General features: G+C 45.4%; 1 protein-coding gene across 1 annotated transcript in view; it reads left to right on the forward strand.

Moving 5' to 3' along the window:
* Nucleotides 1-18,063, forward strand: part of RTF1 (RTF1 homolog, Paf1/RNA polymerase II complex component) — a 69,945-nt gene that overhangs the window by 40,315 nt on the left and 11,567 nt on the right. Inside the window, exons 4-8 of the mRNA XM_025390315.1 lie at nt 2,670-2,874; nt 10,382-10,496; nt 11,754-11,865; nt 16,201-16,336; nt 16,800-16,977. Of these exons, the coding sequence (XP_025246100.1) occupies nt 2,670-2,874; nt 10,382-10,496; nt 11,754-11,865; nt 16,201-16,336; nt 16,800-16,977 (746 nt within the window). The remainder of the gene's footprint in view (nt 1-2,669; nt 2,875-10,381; nt 10,497-11,753; nt 11,866-16,200; nt 16,337-16,799; nt 16,978-18,063) is intronic.

Consider the following 18,063-nt stretch of genomic DNA (forward strand, 5'->3'; position numbering starts at 1 on the left):
AAAAAAAAAAAAAAAAAAAAAAAAAAATGTGTATGTATGCCATAGAGTATTACTCAGCCATAAAATGGAATGAAATGATGGCCTTTGCAGCAACTTATTGGAGCTGGAGGCCATTTTTCTTTTTTTTCTTTTTTTTTTTTTTTTGAGACAGAGTCTGGCTCTGTTGCCCGGGCTGGACTGCAGTGACTGGATCTCAGCTCACTACAAGTTCTGCCTCCCGGGTTTACACCATTCTCCTGCCTCAACCTCCCGAGTAGCTGGGACTACAGGCGCCCGCCACCTCGCCCGGCTAGTTTTTTTTTTGTATTTTTTAGTAGAGACCGGGTTTCACCGTGTTAGCCAGGATGGTCTCGATCTCCTGACCTAGTGATCTGCCCGTCTCGGCCTCCCAAAGTGCTGGGATTACAGGCTTGAGCCACCGCGCCCGGCCTGGCCATTTTTCTAAGTAACTTAGGAACGGAAAACCAAATACTGTATGTTCTCATGTATAAGCGGTGTTTAAGCCATCAGGATGCAAAAGCATAGAATGGTATAATGGGGCCAGGTGTGGTGGCTCACGCCTGTAGTCCCAGCACTTTGGGAAGCCAAGGCAGGTGGATCACTTGAGGTCAGGAGTTTGAGACAGGCCTGGCCAACATGGTGAGACCCCATCTCTGCTAAAAATACAAAAATTAGCCAGGAATGGTGGTACATTCCTGTGGTCCCAGCTACTCAGTAGGAGGCTGAGCCACGAGAATCGCTTGAAGAGGAGGTTGCAGTGAGCCGAGATCAGGCGATAGAGTGAGACTCTGTCTCCAAAAAAAAAAAAAACAATGATATAATGGACGTTGGGGACTTAGGGAGGGAGTGAGGGATAAAAGACTAAATATTGGGCACAGTATGCACTGCTTGGGTGATAGGTACACCAAAATCTCAGAAATCACCACTAAAAAACTTATCCATGTAATCAGGCCAGGTGCGGTGGCTCACACCTGTAATCCCAGCACTTTGGGAGGCCAAGATAGGTGGATCACCTGAGGTCAGGAGTTCGAGACCAGCCGGACCAACATGGTGAAACCTCATCTTTACTAAAAATAGAAAAATTAGCCGGGCATGGTGGTATGTGCCTGTAGTCCCTGCTACTTGGGAGGTTGAGGCAGGAGAATTGCTTGAACCCAGGAGGTGGAGATTTCAGTGACTGAAATCAGCCTAGGCAACAACAGTGAAACTCCATCTCAAAAAAAAAAAAAAAGTCCGGGCGCAGTGGTTCATGCCTGTAATCCCAGCACTTTGGGAGGCTAAGGCGGGCAAATCATGAGGTCAAGAGATTGAGACCATCTTGGTTAACACGGTGAAACCCTGTCTCTATTTAAAAAATACAAAAAAATGAGCCAGGTATGGTGGTGGGCACCCATAGTCCCAGCTACTCAGGAGGCTGAGGCAGGAGAATGACGTGAACCAGTGAGCCAAGATCACACCACTGCACTCCAGCCTGGGCAACAGGGCGAGACTCTGTCTCAAAAAAAAAAAAAAACCTGGGGGCCGGGCGCAGTGGCTCACGCCTGTAATCCCAGCACTTTTGGGAGGCCGAGGCAAGTGGATCACCTGAGGTCAGGAGTTCAAGACCAGCCTGGCCAACATGGTGAAACCCCATCTCTACTAAAAATACAAAAATTAGCTGAGCACCTGAGCTACTCGGGAGTCTGAGGCAAGAGAATTGCTTGAATCTGGGAGGTGGAGAATGCAGTGAGCTGAGATTGCGCCGCTGCACTCTAGCCTGGGTGACGAGCAAAAATTGTCTCAAACAAAATAAATAGGCCGGGCATGGTGATTCACGCCTGTAATCCCAGCACTTTGAGAGGTCGCGGTGAGTGGATCAAAAGGTCGAGAGATCGAGACCATCCTGGCTCACATGGTGAAACCCCGTCTCTACTAAAAATACAAAAATTAGCTGGACGTGGTGGTGTGCACCTGTAGTCCCAGCTACTCAGGAGGCTGATGAGGCAGGAGAATTGCTTGAACCCGGGAGGTGGAGGTTGCAGTGAGCCAAGATCGCGCCACTGCACTCCACCCTGGGGCAGAGGGAGACTCCGTCTCAAAATAATAATAAAAAAAATAAATAAATTGGGGCTGGGTGTGGTGGCTCATGCCTGTAATCCCAGCACTTTGGGAGGCAAGACAGGAGGACTGCTTGAGCCCAAGAGTTCAAGACCAGCCTGGGCAACAAAGTGAGACCCCCAACTCTATTTAAAAAGTAATAATAAATACGTCAGGCACAGTGGCTCATGCCTGTAATCCCAGCACTGGGAGGCTGAGGTGGGCGGATCACCTGAGGTTAGGAGTTCGAGACCAGTCTGACCAATATGGCGAAACTCTGTCTCCAATAAAAATAGAAAATCAGCCGGGTGTGGTGGCACACACCTGTAATCCCTACTACTTGGGAGGCTGAGGCAGGAGAATCACTTGAACCCGGGAGGTGGAGGTTGCAGTGAGCTGAGATTATGCCACTTGCACTCCAGCCTGGGCAATAAGAGCAAAACTCCATCTCAAAAAAAAAAAGTGAAAACAAGTAAAATAACAAACTTATTTTACTGTAGCCTGAAGAAGGGTGATGTTGTCAACATTGTGGAGCCGCTTGTGGCCTGTCTGCTGGAGCACAGTGTAATCTTGTGTTTGGGCCTTTGTTGCAGGTGAAGTGTCAGACTCTGACAGCAATAGCTCCTCTTCCAGTTCAGATTCAGACTCTTCCTCAGAAGATGAAGAGTTCCATGATGGCTATGGAGAAGACCTCATGGGAGATGAGGAAGACAGGGCCCGTCTGGAACAGATGACAGAGAAAGAGAGAGAGCAAGAACTGTTCAATCGCATAGAGAAGAGGGAGGTGTTGAAAAGAAGGTAAGGTTGAGTCCTCGTTGTGCCCCCCCCGCCCCCACCTTTTCCGTTCATCTCTTTTCTCATACTTTCTCTCCTTCACACCTGCCCTACATATGGAGACTGCATTTGGAGTTGATTGTTAACATGATGAGAGGAAATGATGTATTAAATTTCAATCACATTTATTTACTTAGTGCCACTGGCTTTATTTACTAATGTACGTTATTCAGAAGGTTTTATTCATATTATTTATGTGCATTATTTAATCTTCACAACTGCTCTGTGAAGTTGGTTATAGCGTATTACAGAGGTAGAAGCTTAGGCTTAGAGACATTAGGTAGCTAAAGAGTAAGCTGCAGGAAGGGAGAGACTTTGTCCTTTTCGCCATTCTATTCCTGGTGCCTACAAGGGTACCTGCCACAGAGATATGCACTAAATACTTGTTGAGCGAATGAATGAAGAAACTTGCCCGAGGTGATTGAGGTAGTAAGTGGTAGAACTGAATTTCAAACCTGGGACCATCTGACACCATAAAACACACTGTGGCCACATCCTCTCCTGCCTCACATTTCCTATTATTTTACCTATTCTGTAACACAGCACTACAGGCAGCATTCTAAAGAGAATTACACACTTTGGGAGGCTAAGGTGGATGGATCACCAGAGGTCAGGAGTTCTAGACCAGCCTGGCCAACATGGTGAAAACCCATCTCTACTAAAAATACAAAAAAATTAGCCTGATGTGGTGGTGTGCACCTATAGTCCCAGCTACTCAGGAGGCTGAGGCAGGAAAATTGCTTCAACCTGGGAGATGGTGGTTGCAGTGAGCTGAGATGGTGCCACTGCACTCTAGCCTTGGTGAAAGCAAGACTCTGTCTCAATAAAAAGCAAAAATAAAAATAAATAAATAAATTGAATTACAGGCCAAGTGTGGTGGCTCACACCTGTAATCCCTGCACTTTGAGAGGCCGAGGCGGGTAGATCACTTGAAGTCAGGAGTTCGAGACCAGCCTGGCCAACATGGTGAAACCCATCTCTACTAAAAATACAAAAAATTAGCCGAGCATGGTGGCACGCACCTGTAATCCCAGCTATTCAGGATCCTGAGGCAGGAGAATGACTTGAACCCAGGAGGCGGAGGTTGCAGTGGGCCAAGATTACACCACTGGACTCCAGCCTAGGTGACAGAGGGACACTCCGTCTTAAAAAAAATAATAAAGGGAATTGCAGGCCTGGAGCGGTGGCTTACACCTGTAATCCCAGCACTTTGGGAGGCCAAGGTGGGTGGATCACTTGATTCCAGGAATTCAAGACCAGTCTTGGCAACATGGCAAAACCCTGTCTCCTACAAAAAATAGTCAGGCATGGTGGCCCATGCCTGTAGTCCCAGGTACTTGGGAGGCTGAGTCAAGCAGGAGTATCATTTCAGCCGGGAATGTGGAGTTTGCAATGAGCTGAGATTGCACCACGGCACTTCAGCCTAGGTGACAGAGTGAGACCCTGTGTCAAGAAAAAGGGAGGGGAATTACAGAGATTGTTTGTCTTGATAAAGATCAGTACATGATTTGATTTCTACTAAGCAAAAAGTATTGAGGTAATCATAAGGTTGCCTTGGTTTTAGAACATGAATACAGTAATGATTGAGAGTAATGTGGGAACACATCAAATGATATATAAAAATTAAATGAACAAATGGTGTTTTAAAGCTTTGTATTTTACAAATTGGCTTCAAATTGTTCAAGCTCCTAGGCTGAAAAAATTTCCCAAATTCTTTTTTGGAGCCCTGTCTTCACAGGATTCAAGACTTGGAATTTCTCCTCATTATGTACAAGTTAGGTATCTGACTACCCTCTAACACAGTTTTTGTATTTTTTTAAAAAGTCAAATGTTAAATTGCTTTTTGGTATTTAGAAGCTGCTTCAATGTTTTCAACTTTTGCCATGTTTTAAATGGAAAAGTTTTAAATATGGCAGTAGTTCTTCCTTATCTCCTAACAGAATTTCAAGGTAAAAATAAACTTGGCTTTTGTCTTGGAAATAAAATAGCCCTCAGAATGAGGATCCTACCTATTTAATCTCATGAAAGGAAAATAGAAGCATTTTCTTTGGCAGCAGTTAGTTCCTTTTCATCTGGGAGTTTTGTTTGTCCCTTCTGGAGACCATATTAAGTATGCCGAGTTATCCTAGAGAAGAATGTTTGGCTTTCGGTCAGCAGCAAGCAATAGACATTTGATTTTTGTGTTTTTTTGTGTGTGTGTGTTTTTTGTTTTTTGTTTTTTTTTAGACAGACTTTCGTTCTTGTTGCCGACTGGAGAGCAGTGGCACGATCTCGGCTCACCACAGCCTCCACTTCCTGGGTTCAAGCGATTCTCCTGCCTCAGCCTCCCAAGTAGCTGGGATTACAGATGCCCGCCACCACGCCTGGCTAATTTTTGTATTTTTAGTAGAGATGGGGTTTCACCATGTTGGCCAGGCTGGTGTCAAACTCCTGACCTCAGGTGATCCACCCGCCTCGGCCTCCCAAAGTGCTGGGATTACAGGCATGAGCCACCACGCTTGGCCTCAACATTTATTTTGAGTGTGAATGCTTCCAAGTTTACCTATATTGGAACTATTAAATAGGACTTAATAAACTGTGCTGGAATTGCCAGACGGCTTAAAATTTGCATGTCTGAACTGTGGAAAGCATAGCAAGATGTTGTCATGTAAGGCCAGTAAGTCCTATGACAAAATCACAAAGTAGCTCGAGGGTAATAGGCGGTTTGTCTCAAACTTAGTTTTTATGTTTTTCACCGTATGTGAATGAGACAGTTGACTGATTCAGTGACTTTTAAAAAATAGTTTGTTTTTTTAGACACAGTCTGGCTTTGTCATCCAGGCTGGAGTGCAGTGGTGTGAACTCAGCTCTCTACAATTGCCACCTCCTGGATTCAAGCCAGCCTCCCACCTCAGCCTCCCAAGTAGCTGGGTCTACAGGCTGTCTATAGGCTACCATGCCTGGCTAATATTTTTTTCTTTCCTTTTTTTTTGAGATGGAGTCTCACTCTGTTGCCCAGGGTGGAGTGCAGTGACACAATCTCAGCTCACGCAATCTCCACTTCCCAGGTTCAGTAATTCTCCTGCCTCAGCCTCCTGTGTAGCTGGGATTATAGGCACCTGCCACCACACCTGGCTAATTTTTTTTTTTTTTTTGGGATGGAGTTTTGCTCTTGTCGCCCAGGCTGGAGTGCAGTGGCACAGTCTCGGCTCACTGCAACCTCCGCCTCCCGGGTTCAAGCAATTATCCCACCTCAGCCTCCCCTGTAGCTGGAACTACAGGCGCCCACCACCACACCCGGCTAATTTTTGTATTTTTAGTAGAGACGGGGTTTCACTATGTCGGCCAGGCTGGTCTCCAGCTCCTGACCTCAGATGATCCACCTGCCTCGGCCTCCCAAATTGCTGGGATTACAGGCATAGACCACTGTGCCTGGCCAATTTTTGTATTTTAAGTAGAGACAGGGCTTCACTGTGTTGGCCAGGCTGGTTTCCAAGTCCTGACCTTAAATGATCCTCCCGTCTTGGCCCCCCAAACTGCCAGGATCACAGGCGTGAGCTACCACACCTGGCCTGGCCTGGCTGATTTTTCGTTTTTCTTTTTTTTTGAGACAGAGTCTCGCTCTGTCGCCCAGGCTGGAGTGCAGTGGTGTGATCTTGGCCCACTGCAAGCTCCACCTCCCAGGTTCACACCATTCTCCTGCCTCAGCCTCCCTAGTAGCTGGGTCTACAGGCGCCAGCCACCACGCCCGGCTAATTTTTTGTATTTTTAGTAGAGACAGGGTTTCACTGTGTTAGCCAGGATGGTCTCGATCTCCTGACCTCGTGATCCGCCCACCTCAGCCTCCCAAAGTGCTGGGATTACACAGGCCTGAGCCACCCCGCCCAGCAGCCTGGCTAATTTTTTATATTGGCCAGACTAGTCTGGAATTCCTGACCTCAGGTGATCCACCCACCTCGGATTTCCAGAGTGCTGGGATTAGAGGCATGAGCCACCTCTCCTGGCGCTGTATTTTTTTTTTTTTTTTTTTTTTTGTAGGGAGGGGGTTTGCCATGTTGCCTAGGCTGGTCTTGAACTCCTGACCTCAAGCAATTCGTCCACCTCAGCTTCCCAAAATGCTGGGGTTACAGGTGTGAATCACCACCCCCAGCTTCAGTGATTTTTTTTCAGTGACTGTAAGAATGGTTTAGTGTGCTGATTATTGAGACAGAGGTTCAGAGCCATCATAGAAAATTGATATTTTTGTAGTTCATTTGTTTAGCTTCAGGGCAGTGCAATATGGAAACTCTGGAATTTCCCACATCTTTTTTACTTTAAAAGGTCTTTATATGGATCGCATTTAATCTTCGTAGTCTTTTTATGTAAGCACCATGAGCATCGTGTTCTCTAGCCAGCAGCACCAGTAGTGAGATGTCATTTTCAGTTGTTAGATTCTTCATGGGGGCAGGAAGCATAAAAGGGAGCCTGGTTGTAGAAAGGGCACTGACATTGTAGTCAGAAGGTCTAGGTTCAAGTCAGACTCGCTGGCGGGGTGATCGGAGTTAAATCACTTTCTCTTCTGACCTCAGTTTCCTCCTCAGGGGTTGTTGTAAACCTCAAGTGAGATGATATACATAAGAACATTATGTAAATGTAAACTATCACTGACTCTAAAAAAAAACTTTGTTTAAAATAGCCCACTTAAAGTGTATAATTCAGTGGTTTTTATATGTCCACAGAGCTGTGCAATCACCACCACAATTAATTCTAGAGCATTTATCACTCCTCTATTTCCCCATAAGCCTCCCAGCCCTAGGCAACCACTAATCTCCTTTCTGTCTCTCTAGAGTTGCCTATTCTGGATATATTTATTATTATTGTTGTTATCGAGACAGGGTCTCGTTCCATTGCCCAGGCTGGAGTGCCGTGGCGTGATTATAGTTAACTGAAGCCTCGATCTCCTGTGTTCAAGCAATCCTCCCGCCTCAGTCTCCAAGTAGCTGGGACTATAGGGGTGTGCCACCACCTGGCCAATTTTTAAAACTTTTTTTTTTTTTTTTTTTTTTTTTTTTTTTGAGACGGAGTCTCGCTTTGCCGCCCAGGCTGGAGTGCAGTGGCCGGATCTCAGCTCACTGCAAGCTCCGCCTCCCGGGTTCACGCCATTCTCCTGCCTCAGCCTCCCAAGTAGCTGGGGCTACAGGCGCCCGCCACCTCGCCCGGCTAGTTTTCTGTATTTTTTAGTAGAGACGGGGTTTCACCGTGTCGGCCAGGATGGTCTCGATCTCCTGACCTCGTGATCCGCCCGTCTCGGCCTCCCAAAGTGCTGGGATTACAGGCTTGAGCCACCGCGCCCGGCCTTTTTTTTTTTTTTTTTTTTTTGAGACGGAGTCTTGCTCTGTCGCCCAGGCTGGAGTGTAGTGGCCGGATCTCAGCTCACTGCAAGCTCCGCCTCCCGGGTTCACGCCATTCTCCTGCCTCAGCCTCCCGAGTAGCTGGGACTACAGGCGTCCGCCACATCGCCCGGCTAGTTTTTTGTTATTTTTTTTTTAGTAGAGACGGGGTTTCACCATGTTAGCCAGGATGGTCTCGATCTCCTGACCTCGTGATCCACCCGTCTCGGCCTCCCAAAGTGCTGGGATTACAGGCTTGAGCCACCGCGCCCGGCCTAAAACTTTTATTAAAGACGAGGTCTCACTGTGTTGTCCAGGCTGATCTTGAACTCCTGGCCTCAAGCAATCCTGCTGCCTCAGCCTCCCAAAGTGTTTAGATTACAGGCATTAGCCACCATGCCCAACCTGGATATTTTATATAAATGGAATCATAATATGCAGTCTTTTGTGATTGACTTCTTTCACTTAGTGTGTTTTTGAGGTTTATCCATTTAGCATGCATTAGTACTTCACTCCTTTTAACGTCTGAGTAATATTCCATTTTATGTATATACCACATTTTGTTTATCCATCCATCTATTGATTAATATTTGTGGTGTTTTCTCCTTTTTGCTATTGTGACTAGTGCTGCTGTGAACATTTATATACAAAAATTTGAGTACCTATTTTCAGATCTTTTGAGTGTATACTGGAAAGTAGAATTGCTGGCTCATATGATAACTCTGACTTTTTGAGAAACTGCTGTTGCGCCATTTTAGATTCCCATCAGCAATAAGTGTTCTAGTTTCTCCACATCTTCACTAACACTTTAACACTTGTCATTTCCTTGTTCTGTTGTTGTTGAGACAGGGTTTCACTCTGTTGCCCAGGCTAGCCAGAGTTCAGTGGTATGATCATGGTTTGCTGCAGCCTCAATTTCCTGGGCTCAAGCAGTTCTCCCACCTCAGCCTGCCAAGTAGCTGGGACTACAAGCATGTACCACCATGTCCAGCCAATTTTTTAAATTTTTGTAGAGACAGGGTCTCACCATGTTGTCCAGGCTGGTCTCCAACTCCTGGACTGAAGTGATCCTCCTGCCTTGGCCTCCCAAAGTACTGGAATTACAGGTGTGAGCCACCGTGCCTGGCCTTCCTCTTTGTGATAATAGCCTTCCTGGTGGGTGTGAAATGGTCTGTCATTGTGTGGTTTTTGTTGTTGTTTGTTTGTTGTTTGTTTTCGAGGTGGAGTCTCACTCTGTCGTCCAGGCTGGAGTGCAGTGGCGCGATCTTGGCTCACTGCAACCTCCGTCTTCTGGGTTCAAGCGATTCTCCTGCCTCAGCCTCCTGAGTAGCTGCGATTACAGGCATGTGCCATCACGCCTGGCGAATTTTTGTATTTTTAGTAAGGATGGGGTTTCACCATTTTGACCAGAATGGTCTCAATCTCCTGACCTCGTGATCTGCCTTCCTTGGTTTCCCAAAGTGCTGGGATTACAGGTGCGAGCCACCACGCCTGGCCTGTTTGTTTGTGTTTTTGAGATGAAGTCTCACTCTGTCGCCCAGGCTAGAGTGGCGCAGATGAGTACAGCAATATCCTATATATGTTCTCTCTGTCTCTCTCTTTTTTTTTGAAACAGATTCTTACTCTGTCGCTAGGCTGAAGTGCAGTGGTGAGATCTTGGCTCGCTGCAACCTCTGCCTCCCGGGTTAAAGCGATTCTCCTGCCTCAGCCTTCCAAATAGCTGGGACTACAGGCGTGCACCACCATGCCCAGCTAATTCTTGTATTTTTAGTAGAGACGGGGTTTCACCATGTTGGCCAGGATGGTCTTGATCTCTTGATCTCCTGATCTGCCCGCCTTGGCCTCTCAAAGTGCTGGGATTACAGGTGTGAGCCACTGTGCCTGGCCCATATTCTGTCATTATAAACATATTCCAACTTAATGCAATAAAATATTTTATATTTTGTTGTAATTAACATATTAAATATTTTTAATGTACTTAAAAGGTACATGAGAGTTTCTTGCAGGAAAGCCAAAATATCTATTAGCTCCTTTCCCTTAGTTCCTTTCTCCTATCTAATAGAAATCAGTTTTTACATACATTTCATTGCTAGTTAAAAACCAAACAAATATCTTTTAACCAGATTTGAAATCAAGAAAAAACTAAAAACAGCCAAAAAGAAAGAAAAGAAAGAAAAGAAGAAAAAGCAAGAAGAGGAGCAAGAAAAGAAAAAGCTGACACAGATTCAAGAATCTCAGGTAGGAGATTCAGTGTTCTTCATTGTCCAAAGAATAAACCTCTGTTTTGAGTGTGTGTGTGTGTAAAAGGTGGGTTTATATTAATCAGCCTAAGCTTATTAGTACAAGACTTGTGGCATGGTATCATTAATCTCTGGACATATCTCAGCGTTTCACCATCAGCTGTGCTACTAACTCCTTAGCACTTTTTCCTTTCCTTTTTTTTTTCCTTTTCTTTTTTTATTTCTTTTTCCCTTTCCTTCCTCCTTCCCTTTCTCCATCCTGTCCTCCTTCCCATCCTCCTTCCCGCCCTCCTTCCTTCTCTGGTCTCGTTATGTTGCCCAGGCTGGCGTACAGTGGCTATTCACTGGCACGGTCATAACACACTGTAGCCTCAAACTCCTAGTCTCAAGCAATCCTCCTGAGTTGCTGAGACTACAGGCATATGCCACTGTGCCCAGCTTTCACTGAAGTCTGCATTTAAAAAGCAGCCCTCAGCTGCAGTGACTCACATCTGTAATCCCAGCACTTTGGGAGGCCGAGGCGGACAGATCACTCAAGGCCAGGAGTTTGAGACCAGCCTGGCCAACATAGTGAAATCCCATCTCTACTAAAAATACAAAAATTAGCCTGGCACGATGGCTCATGCCTTTAATCCCAGCTACTTGGGAGGCTGAGACACAAGAATTGCTTGAACCTCAGAGGCGAAGGTTGCAGTGAGCTGAGATCGTGCCATGGCACTCCAGCCTGGGCAGAAGAGCGAGGCTCTGTTTAAAAAAAAAGCAGCCCACTAGTGAGTGAGCATCCCTTAAGGAAAAGTTGGTAAACAACCTGTCCTAGGTAGCCAGATGCTTATGATGTTTACTTAGATGTATGTCATCCTTTACTTGGTATAAATATAGCTGGGAAAGTAATCTGTAGTTATCATCAAAATGATAAATGAGACTCCGTCTCAGAAAAAAAAAAAAAAGATAATGTGGGGCTGAGTGTAGTGGCTCATGCCTGTAATCCCAACATTAGCTGTGTTCTAGCGTGTTCTTCCAGAAAGAGTTTATTTGGATAATTCTTGAACTTGCTGTTAGGCATTTTGGACAGGACTTATTTTACTGCGCTATCCTCTTTGTCCACAAGAGGATGCTCTCTCCCCTTACACTACAAGCTCTAAGTTTCTGCAACCCATATAGAATAACGCTGGAGGACTAAATGCATTAAGTGGGTTTAGAGAATCTTATCAGCCGTTGGTAAAGGGAGCCATCCTATATATCCTTCCTTTCCTAGGTAACATCCCACAACAAGGAACGGCGTTCCAAGCGGGATGAGAAACTAGATAAGAAATCTCAAGCCATGGAGGAGCTAAAAGCAGAGCGAGAAAAACGAAAGAACAGAACAGGTAAGGGGGGAAAGGTAATGGCTACTTTGTGTCTTTATATGATTTGACTTCCTGGTGTCCGTTTTTATTTTGCCCTCTTGTTGTGTCTTTCTCATATAAAATTCCAACACAGGCCGGGCGCGGTGGCTCACGCCTGTAATCCCAGCATTTTGGGAGGCCGAGGTGGGCAGATCACGAGATCAGGAGTTCAAGACCAGCCTGGCTAACATGGTGAAACCCCATCTCTACTAAAAATACAAAAAAATTAGCCGGGTGTGGTGGCACGTGCCTGTAATCCTAGCTACTCAGGAGGCTGAGGCAGGAGAATCGCTTGAACCCAGGAGACGGAGGTTGCAGTGAGCCGAGACTGCACCACTGCACTCCAGCCTGGCAACACAGCAAGACTCCCGTCTCAAATAAATAAATTAAATAAATAAATAAATAAATAAATAAATAAATAAAATTCCAACACATACTGAGAATAGTACAATAAACATCCATGAACTCATCATCCAGCCTCAGCAGTCAGCTCTTGGCCAGTCTTGTTAAATCTATAATCCTTTCATCAGATTATTTTAAAGCAAATACCAGCATTATTATATTTTAACCATAAATATTTCAATATGTTCCTCTAAAAGATAAGTACTTTTCTTTTGTTTTAAACCTAACTATAATACCATTATTACACCTAAAAATAACAATGAACTCTTTATCAAATATCTAGTCAGTGTTCAAATTTTTCTATTTGTATTGTAATTCAAAAAAACAATAATTGGACCACTTGAATCAGGATCTTAAAGTCCATACATTGTGATCTGTTATGTCCCTTAAGGCATTTAATCTGTATGTTTTCTTCCCCATATCTTTTTGCCCTGCCTTGCAGTGTATTTGCTGAAGAAACTGGGTCATTCGTCTTCTGGTTTCTCATGATGCTGACTGCATCTCATTTTTATTGTTGAATGTGTTTGTAGTCCCTTGAGTTTCCTATAAATGGGTAGTTAGAGCTACAGAATTGGTCAGATTTGGGTTTGTTCTGTTGTTGTCATTGTTGCTTGTTCTTGGGGAAGGCTGATTTTTAGGTAGTGGTATGTATTTCCATCAGGAGACACATGATATCGGATTGTCTCTCAGTCTGTGTTGTTAACAATCCTATCAGTTAGCTGTTATCACAATAATGTGAAGTAACAAACTAACCCCTGTTCCTGCTCATGCATCTGAAGTTCAACTGCAATTCACCCGCCTGATGGGATGAGTTCAGCTGGAATTATCTCCAAGCTACAGGTGGTAGCCAGGTCTGTTCTTCCTCTCTCTTCCTTCTTGGGCCAGTAAACCCCGAGCACTTTTATATGGTGATGACAGAAGTATAAAAGGGGCAAGCAGAGACACACATGCCTCTTAAGGCCTAGACTTGGAATTGGCACGGTGTCGCTATGGGCCCAGGAAGAATGACTAAGGCACATAGCAAAGGACGTGGGTATAGAGAGGGGTGAAGAATTAGAAAGGATAATGTGGGGGCTGGGCACGGTGGCTCACACCTATAATCCTAGCACTTTGGGAGGCCAAGGCGGGCGGATCACCTGAGGTCAGGAGCTTGAGACCAGCCTGGCCAACATGGTAAAACCCCGTCTCTACAAAAAATACAAAAATTAGCTGGCTGTGGTGGTACGTGCCTGTAATCCCAGCTCTTCAGGAAGCTGAGGCAGGAGAATCCCTTGAATCTGGGAGGCAGAGGTTGCAGTGAGCCGAGATTGCGCCACCGCACTCCAGCGTGGGCAACAGAGTGAGACTCCATCTTAAAAAAACAACAACAAAAAATAATGTGGGACTGAGTGTAGTGGCTCACGCCTGTAATCCCAACACTTAGGGAGGCTGAGGCGTGAGGATTGCTTGAGGCCAGGAGTTCAAGACCGGCCTGGCCAAGATGGTGTAACCCTGTCTCTACTAAAAATACAAAAAATAGCCACACCAGGCACGGTGGCTTACACCTGTAATCCCAGCACTTAGTGAGGTCAAAGTGAGTGGATCACTTGAGGCCAGGAGTTTGAGACCAGCCTGGCCAACATAGTGAAATCCCATCTCTACTAAAAATATAAAAATTAGCCAGGCGTGGTAGCACATGCCTGTAGTCCCAGCTACTTGGAAGGCTGAGGCACCAGAATCGCTTGAACCCGAGAAGTGGAGGTTGCAGTGAGCCAAGATCCTACCATTGTACTCCAGCCTGGGCAACGAGAGTGAGACTCTATCTCAAAAAAAAAAAAAAGAAATAATAGTTCTGTCCTAGTAGCCATTGATGGTCATTACCTAGATAATTTAATTCATTAGGAGTTGCAAAATGGTGATATTTCAAATCTATCATTCTTTCTTCATTCATTATCTAGCCTGCTTCTATAAAGAGAAACTTCTAATCAGCTATTGAGTTACCCCCCAGGCACATTTTGAACAGGAAAGGCAAGATAAATGCTTGATTAATTTTCCTTTCGTTTACCAGTTTTTGAAAGAATGAGATAGTTCCTGGCAAGGTACAGTGGCTCACATGTGTAATTCAAGACCAGCCTGGGGCCGGGTGCAGTGGCTCATGCCTGTAATTCCAGCACTTTGGGAGGCCAAGGCGGGCGAATCATGAGGTCAGGAGATCGAGACCATCCTGGCTAACGCGGTAAAACCCCATCTCTACTAAAAATACAAAAAAATTAGCCGGGCGTGGTGGCGGGCGCCTGTAGTCCCAGCTACTTGGGAGGCTGAGGCAGGAGAATGGCGTGAACCCAGGAGGCGGAGCTTGCGGCGAGTGGAGATCGCACCACTGCACTGCAACCTGGGTCTCAAAAAAAAAAAAAAAAAAAAGACCAGCCTGGGCAACATAGTGAGACCCTGTTTCCGCAATATTTTAAAGAGAGAGAGAGAGATAATTCTTAGCAACTTCCAAAGATGACCGATGAGTTTTATTTGTTTTGAATATCCTTGTGAACTCACGATTTTTAACATGCTTTATGTGTTTTAATCCATTGCGGTTATTTTTTTCCTTCTGTCCATCTGTCCATCTGTGCATCTCTCTTTTTTGAGACAGGATCTCGCTCTGTTACTCAGTCTGGAGTGCAGTGGCACGATCTCAGCTCACTGCAACCTTCACCTCCCGAGTTCAAGCAATTCTCCCACCTCAGCCTCCTGAGTAGCTGAGACTACACGCGTGCACCACCACCTGGCTCATTTTTTTGTGTGTATTTTTAGTAGAGATGAGGTTTAGCCATGTTGGCCAGGGTGGTCTTGAACTCCTGGCCTTAAGTGATCCGTCTGCCTTGGCCTCCCACAGTACTGGGATTACAGGTGTGAGCCAACACTCCAAGCCTAAAATTGTTTTATATTATTCTTTTTTCTTTTTAAATCATAAGTACACAGATTCACCTCCCATCTTAGATTAATGGTAGCATACTATACACACTTTTCTCTCTCTCTCTCTCTTTTTTTTTTTTTTTCAGCCACCACTCCTGGCTAGTTTTTTTGTATTTTTGGTAGAGATGCAGATTCACCATGTTTCCCAGGCTGGTCTCAAGCCCCTGAGCTCGAGTGATCTACCCACCTCGACCTCCCAAAGTGTTGGGTATACAGGTGTGAGCCACCATGCCTGGCCATGTTCCTTTTTTTTTTTTTTTTTGAGACAGAGTCTCGCTCTGTTGCCCAGGCTGGAGTGCAGTGGCGCGATCTTGGCTCACTGCAACCTTTGCCCCCTGGGTTCAAGCGATTCTCCTGTCTCAGCCTCCCGAGTAGCTGGGATAACAGGCGCCAGCCACCACACCTGGCTAATTTTGTATTTTAGTAGAGACAGAGTTTTATCATGTTGGCCAGGCTGGTCTCAAACTCCTGACCTCAAGTGATCCACCTGCCTGTGCCTCCCAAAGTGCTGGGATTACAGGCATAAGCCACTGTACCTGGCCCCACGTTCCTTTTTTATAGCTGCACAGTAGTTCATTGGTAGATGTACCAGTGGTGATTCAGCCACTCTCCTATTTGAAGTTTTCCTCAGAAGCTTCTGAAGTCATCAAGAGGGGGACCTCTTTCCTTCCCATAGTCAAGTGTCTTGAGTGCCATAAACGAGAACTGTCAGTAGTGTTGGTTACCCTTTCTGCCTACTTAGTATCAGTCTTCCAGCCCTTTTTTCATCTGTTGGGGTCTGATATTTGGCACCTGAATAATTTCAACTCTGTGTTTTAACTCATTTCTGTATATACCCCAAGTTAGCACAATCCAGTCTAGAGAGGACAGAGCTGTGTATTTGAGTCCTCTTCCATTTCCAGTTCTTTTTCAAGAATGAATTCATTTTCTTGTTGAGAAAACGTAGGTAAACATCTCCTTTCTTTCTAGCTGAGCTCCTTGCCAAAAAACAGCCATTAAAAACCAGTGAGGTCTACTCTGATGATGAAGAAGAGGAAGAGGATGACAAATCCAGTGAGAAGTCAGACCGGTCATCGCGAACATCGTCATCTGATGAAGAAGAGGAGTAAGCTCTTGTACATTTTGGTCTAGTAGGCAGGATAGGTGGGTTTTTGCGGAAGAGTGGGCCCTGTTTGGGCCACTAACTTTGACTTGGTTACCTTTGGTTTTGCTGAACTGAGTTCCCCAGCACGTCAGCCCATTCATTTGGCTGCTAGCCTGTGCGCTTGGACATTTCACCTGGGCCTGGAAGGTAGGAACTGACTTCATGTCACGCTCAGATTGGCCTGGAGCTTTCATTCATTTTCTTACTCTGATGGGTTATCTAAGATGGCAGTCTCATTTGAAACAGTTCACACTACTGGTCAGGAACAAGATCCTATTACAAGTCTTTGCTGGTGCTTCATTTACTTCTCCTCCTAGGCTAGTCACATGTACTTTGGTTAAGTTTTGAGGAGTTGATATTATTTTTCTATCTTGTTCTGTTTTTATGATGAACATTTTTTCCAGTGCCCCTTTTTTCCTCTTAGGAAAGAAGAGATCCCTCCAAAATCCCAACCAGTTTCCTTACCTGAAGAATTGAATCGGGTTCGATTATCACGACATAAACTAGAACGTTGGTGTCACATGCCCTTCTTTGCTAAAACTGTCACAGGATGTTTTGTGCGGATTGGCATTGGAAACCACAACAGCAAACCAGTTTACCGGGTTGGTATTTCTTCCCTTGGACAATTGTCCATGCTTTCAATAGAATTAGTCTCAACTGAGGGCAGGAGCCACTGAAAAAATCTGTCACTCTTTTGTCAGCATTCGATGGAAAGTAGACTCCAAGTAGGATCCCCATAGAGCAGTGACAGTCTGAGGTGCCCAGGAATCCTTCATGACTTGTCGCCAAGAAGAGGACTTGGAGCCCAAGGGACTGGAAGATTTGGATTTAGAATAATTTTCTCTATTCCCCCTTCAGTATAAAAGGGAGAAGGGAGGCATCTATGAAGTGTTCATTGGGAGTTACATAATCTAAAAGATATGTTCATTTGAAAAACCACTGAATGAAAAGTTTCGTGTTGCATACCAAGTGACTTCTATGCCAGGGAATTGTATTGAGGTTAAAAAACACCCTCCGAACTGATACAGGTTGTTATGTATGTTCCAGCACTGCTTCTGTGGTCTAGGTGGACTGGGCACAGTGACTCACGCCCATAATCCCAACGCTTTGGGATTTATTTATTTATTTATATTATGTTTTACCATTTCTTTCCTTCCTTCCTTCCTTCCTTCCTTCCTTCCTTCCTTCCTTCCTTCCTTCCTTCCTTCCTTCCTTCCTTCCTTCCCTCCCTCCCTCCCTCCCTCCCTCCCTCCCTCCCTCCCTCCCTCCCTCCTTCCTTCCTTCCTTCCTTTCTTCCTTCCTTCCTTCCTTCCTTTTTGACGGAGTCTTGCTCTGTCACCCAGGCTGGAGTGCAGTGGCGTGATCTCCACTCACTGCAAGCTCCACCTCCTGGGTTCATGCCATTCTCCTGCCTCAGCCTCCCATGTAGCTGGAACTACAGGCACCCGCCACCGCACCCGGCTAATTTTTGTATATTTAGTAGAGACGGGATTTCACCGTGTTAGCCAGGATGGTCTCGATCTCCTGACCTTGTGATCTGCCCGTCTTGGCCTCCCAAAGTGCTGGGATTACAGGTGTGAGCCACCGCGCCCGGCCTTTTTTTTTTTGTTTGTTTGTTTTCTTTTGAGATGAAGTCTCACTGTATTACCCAGGGTGGAGTGCAATGGCATGGTCTTGGCTCACTGCAA

The sequence above is a fragment of the Theropithecus gelada genome, chromosome 7a (assembly GCF_003255815.1).
Source record: "Theropithecus gelada isolate Dixy chromosome 7a, Tgel_1.0, whole genome shotgun sequence".
Classification (NCBI taxonomy): domain Eukaryota; kingdom Metazoa; phylum Chordata; class Mammalia; order Primates; family Cercopithecidae; genus Theropithecus; species Theropithecus gelada.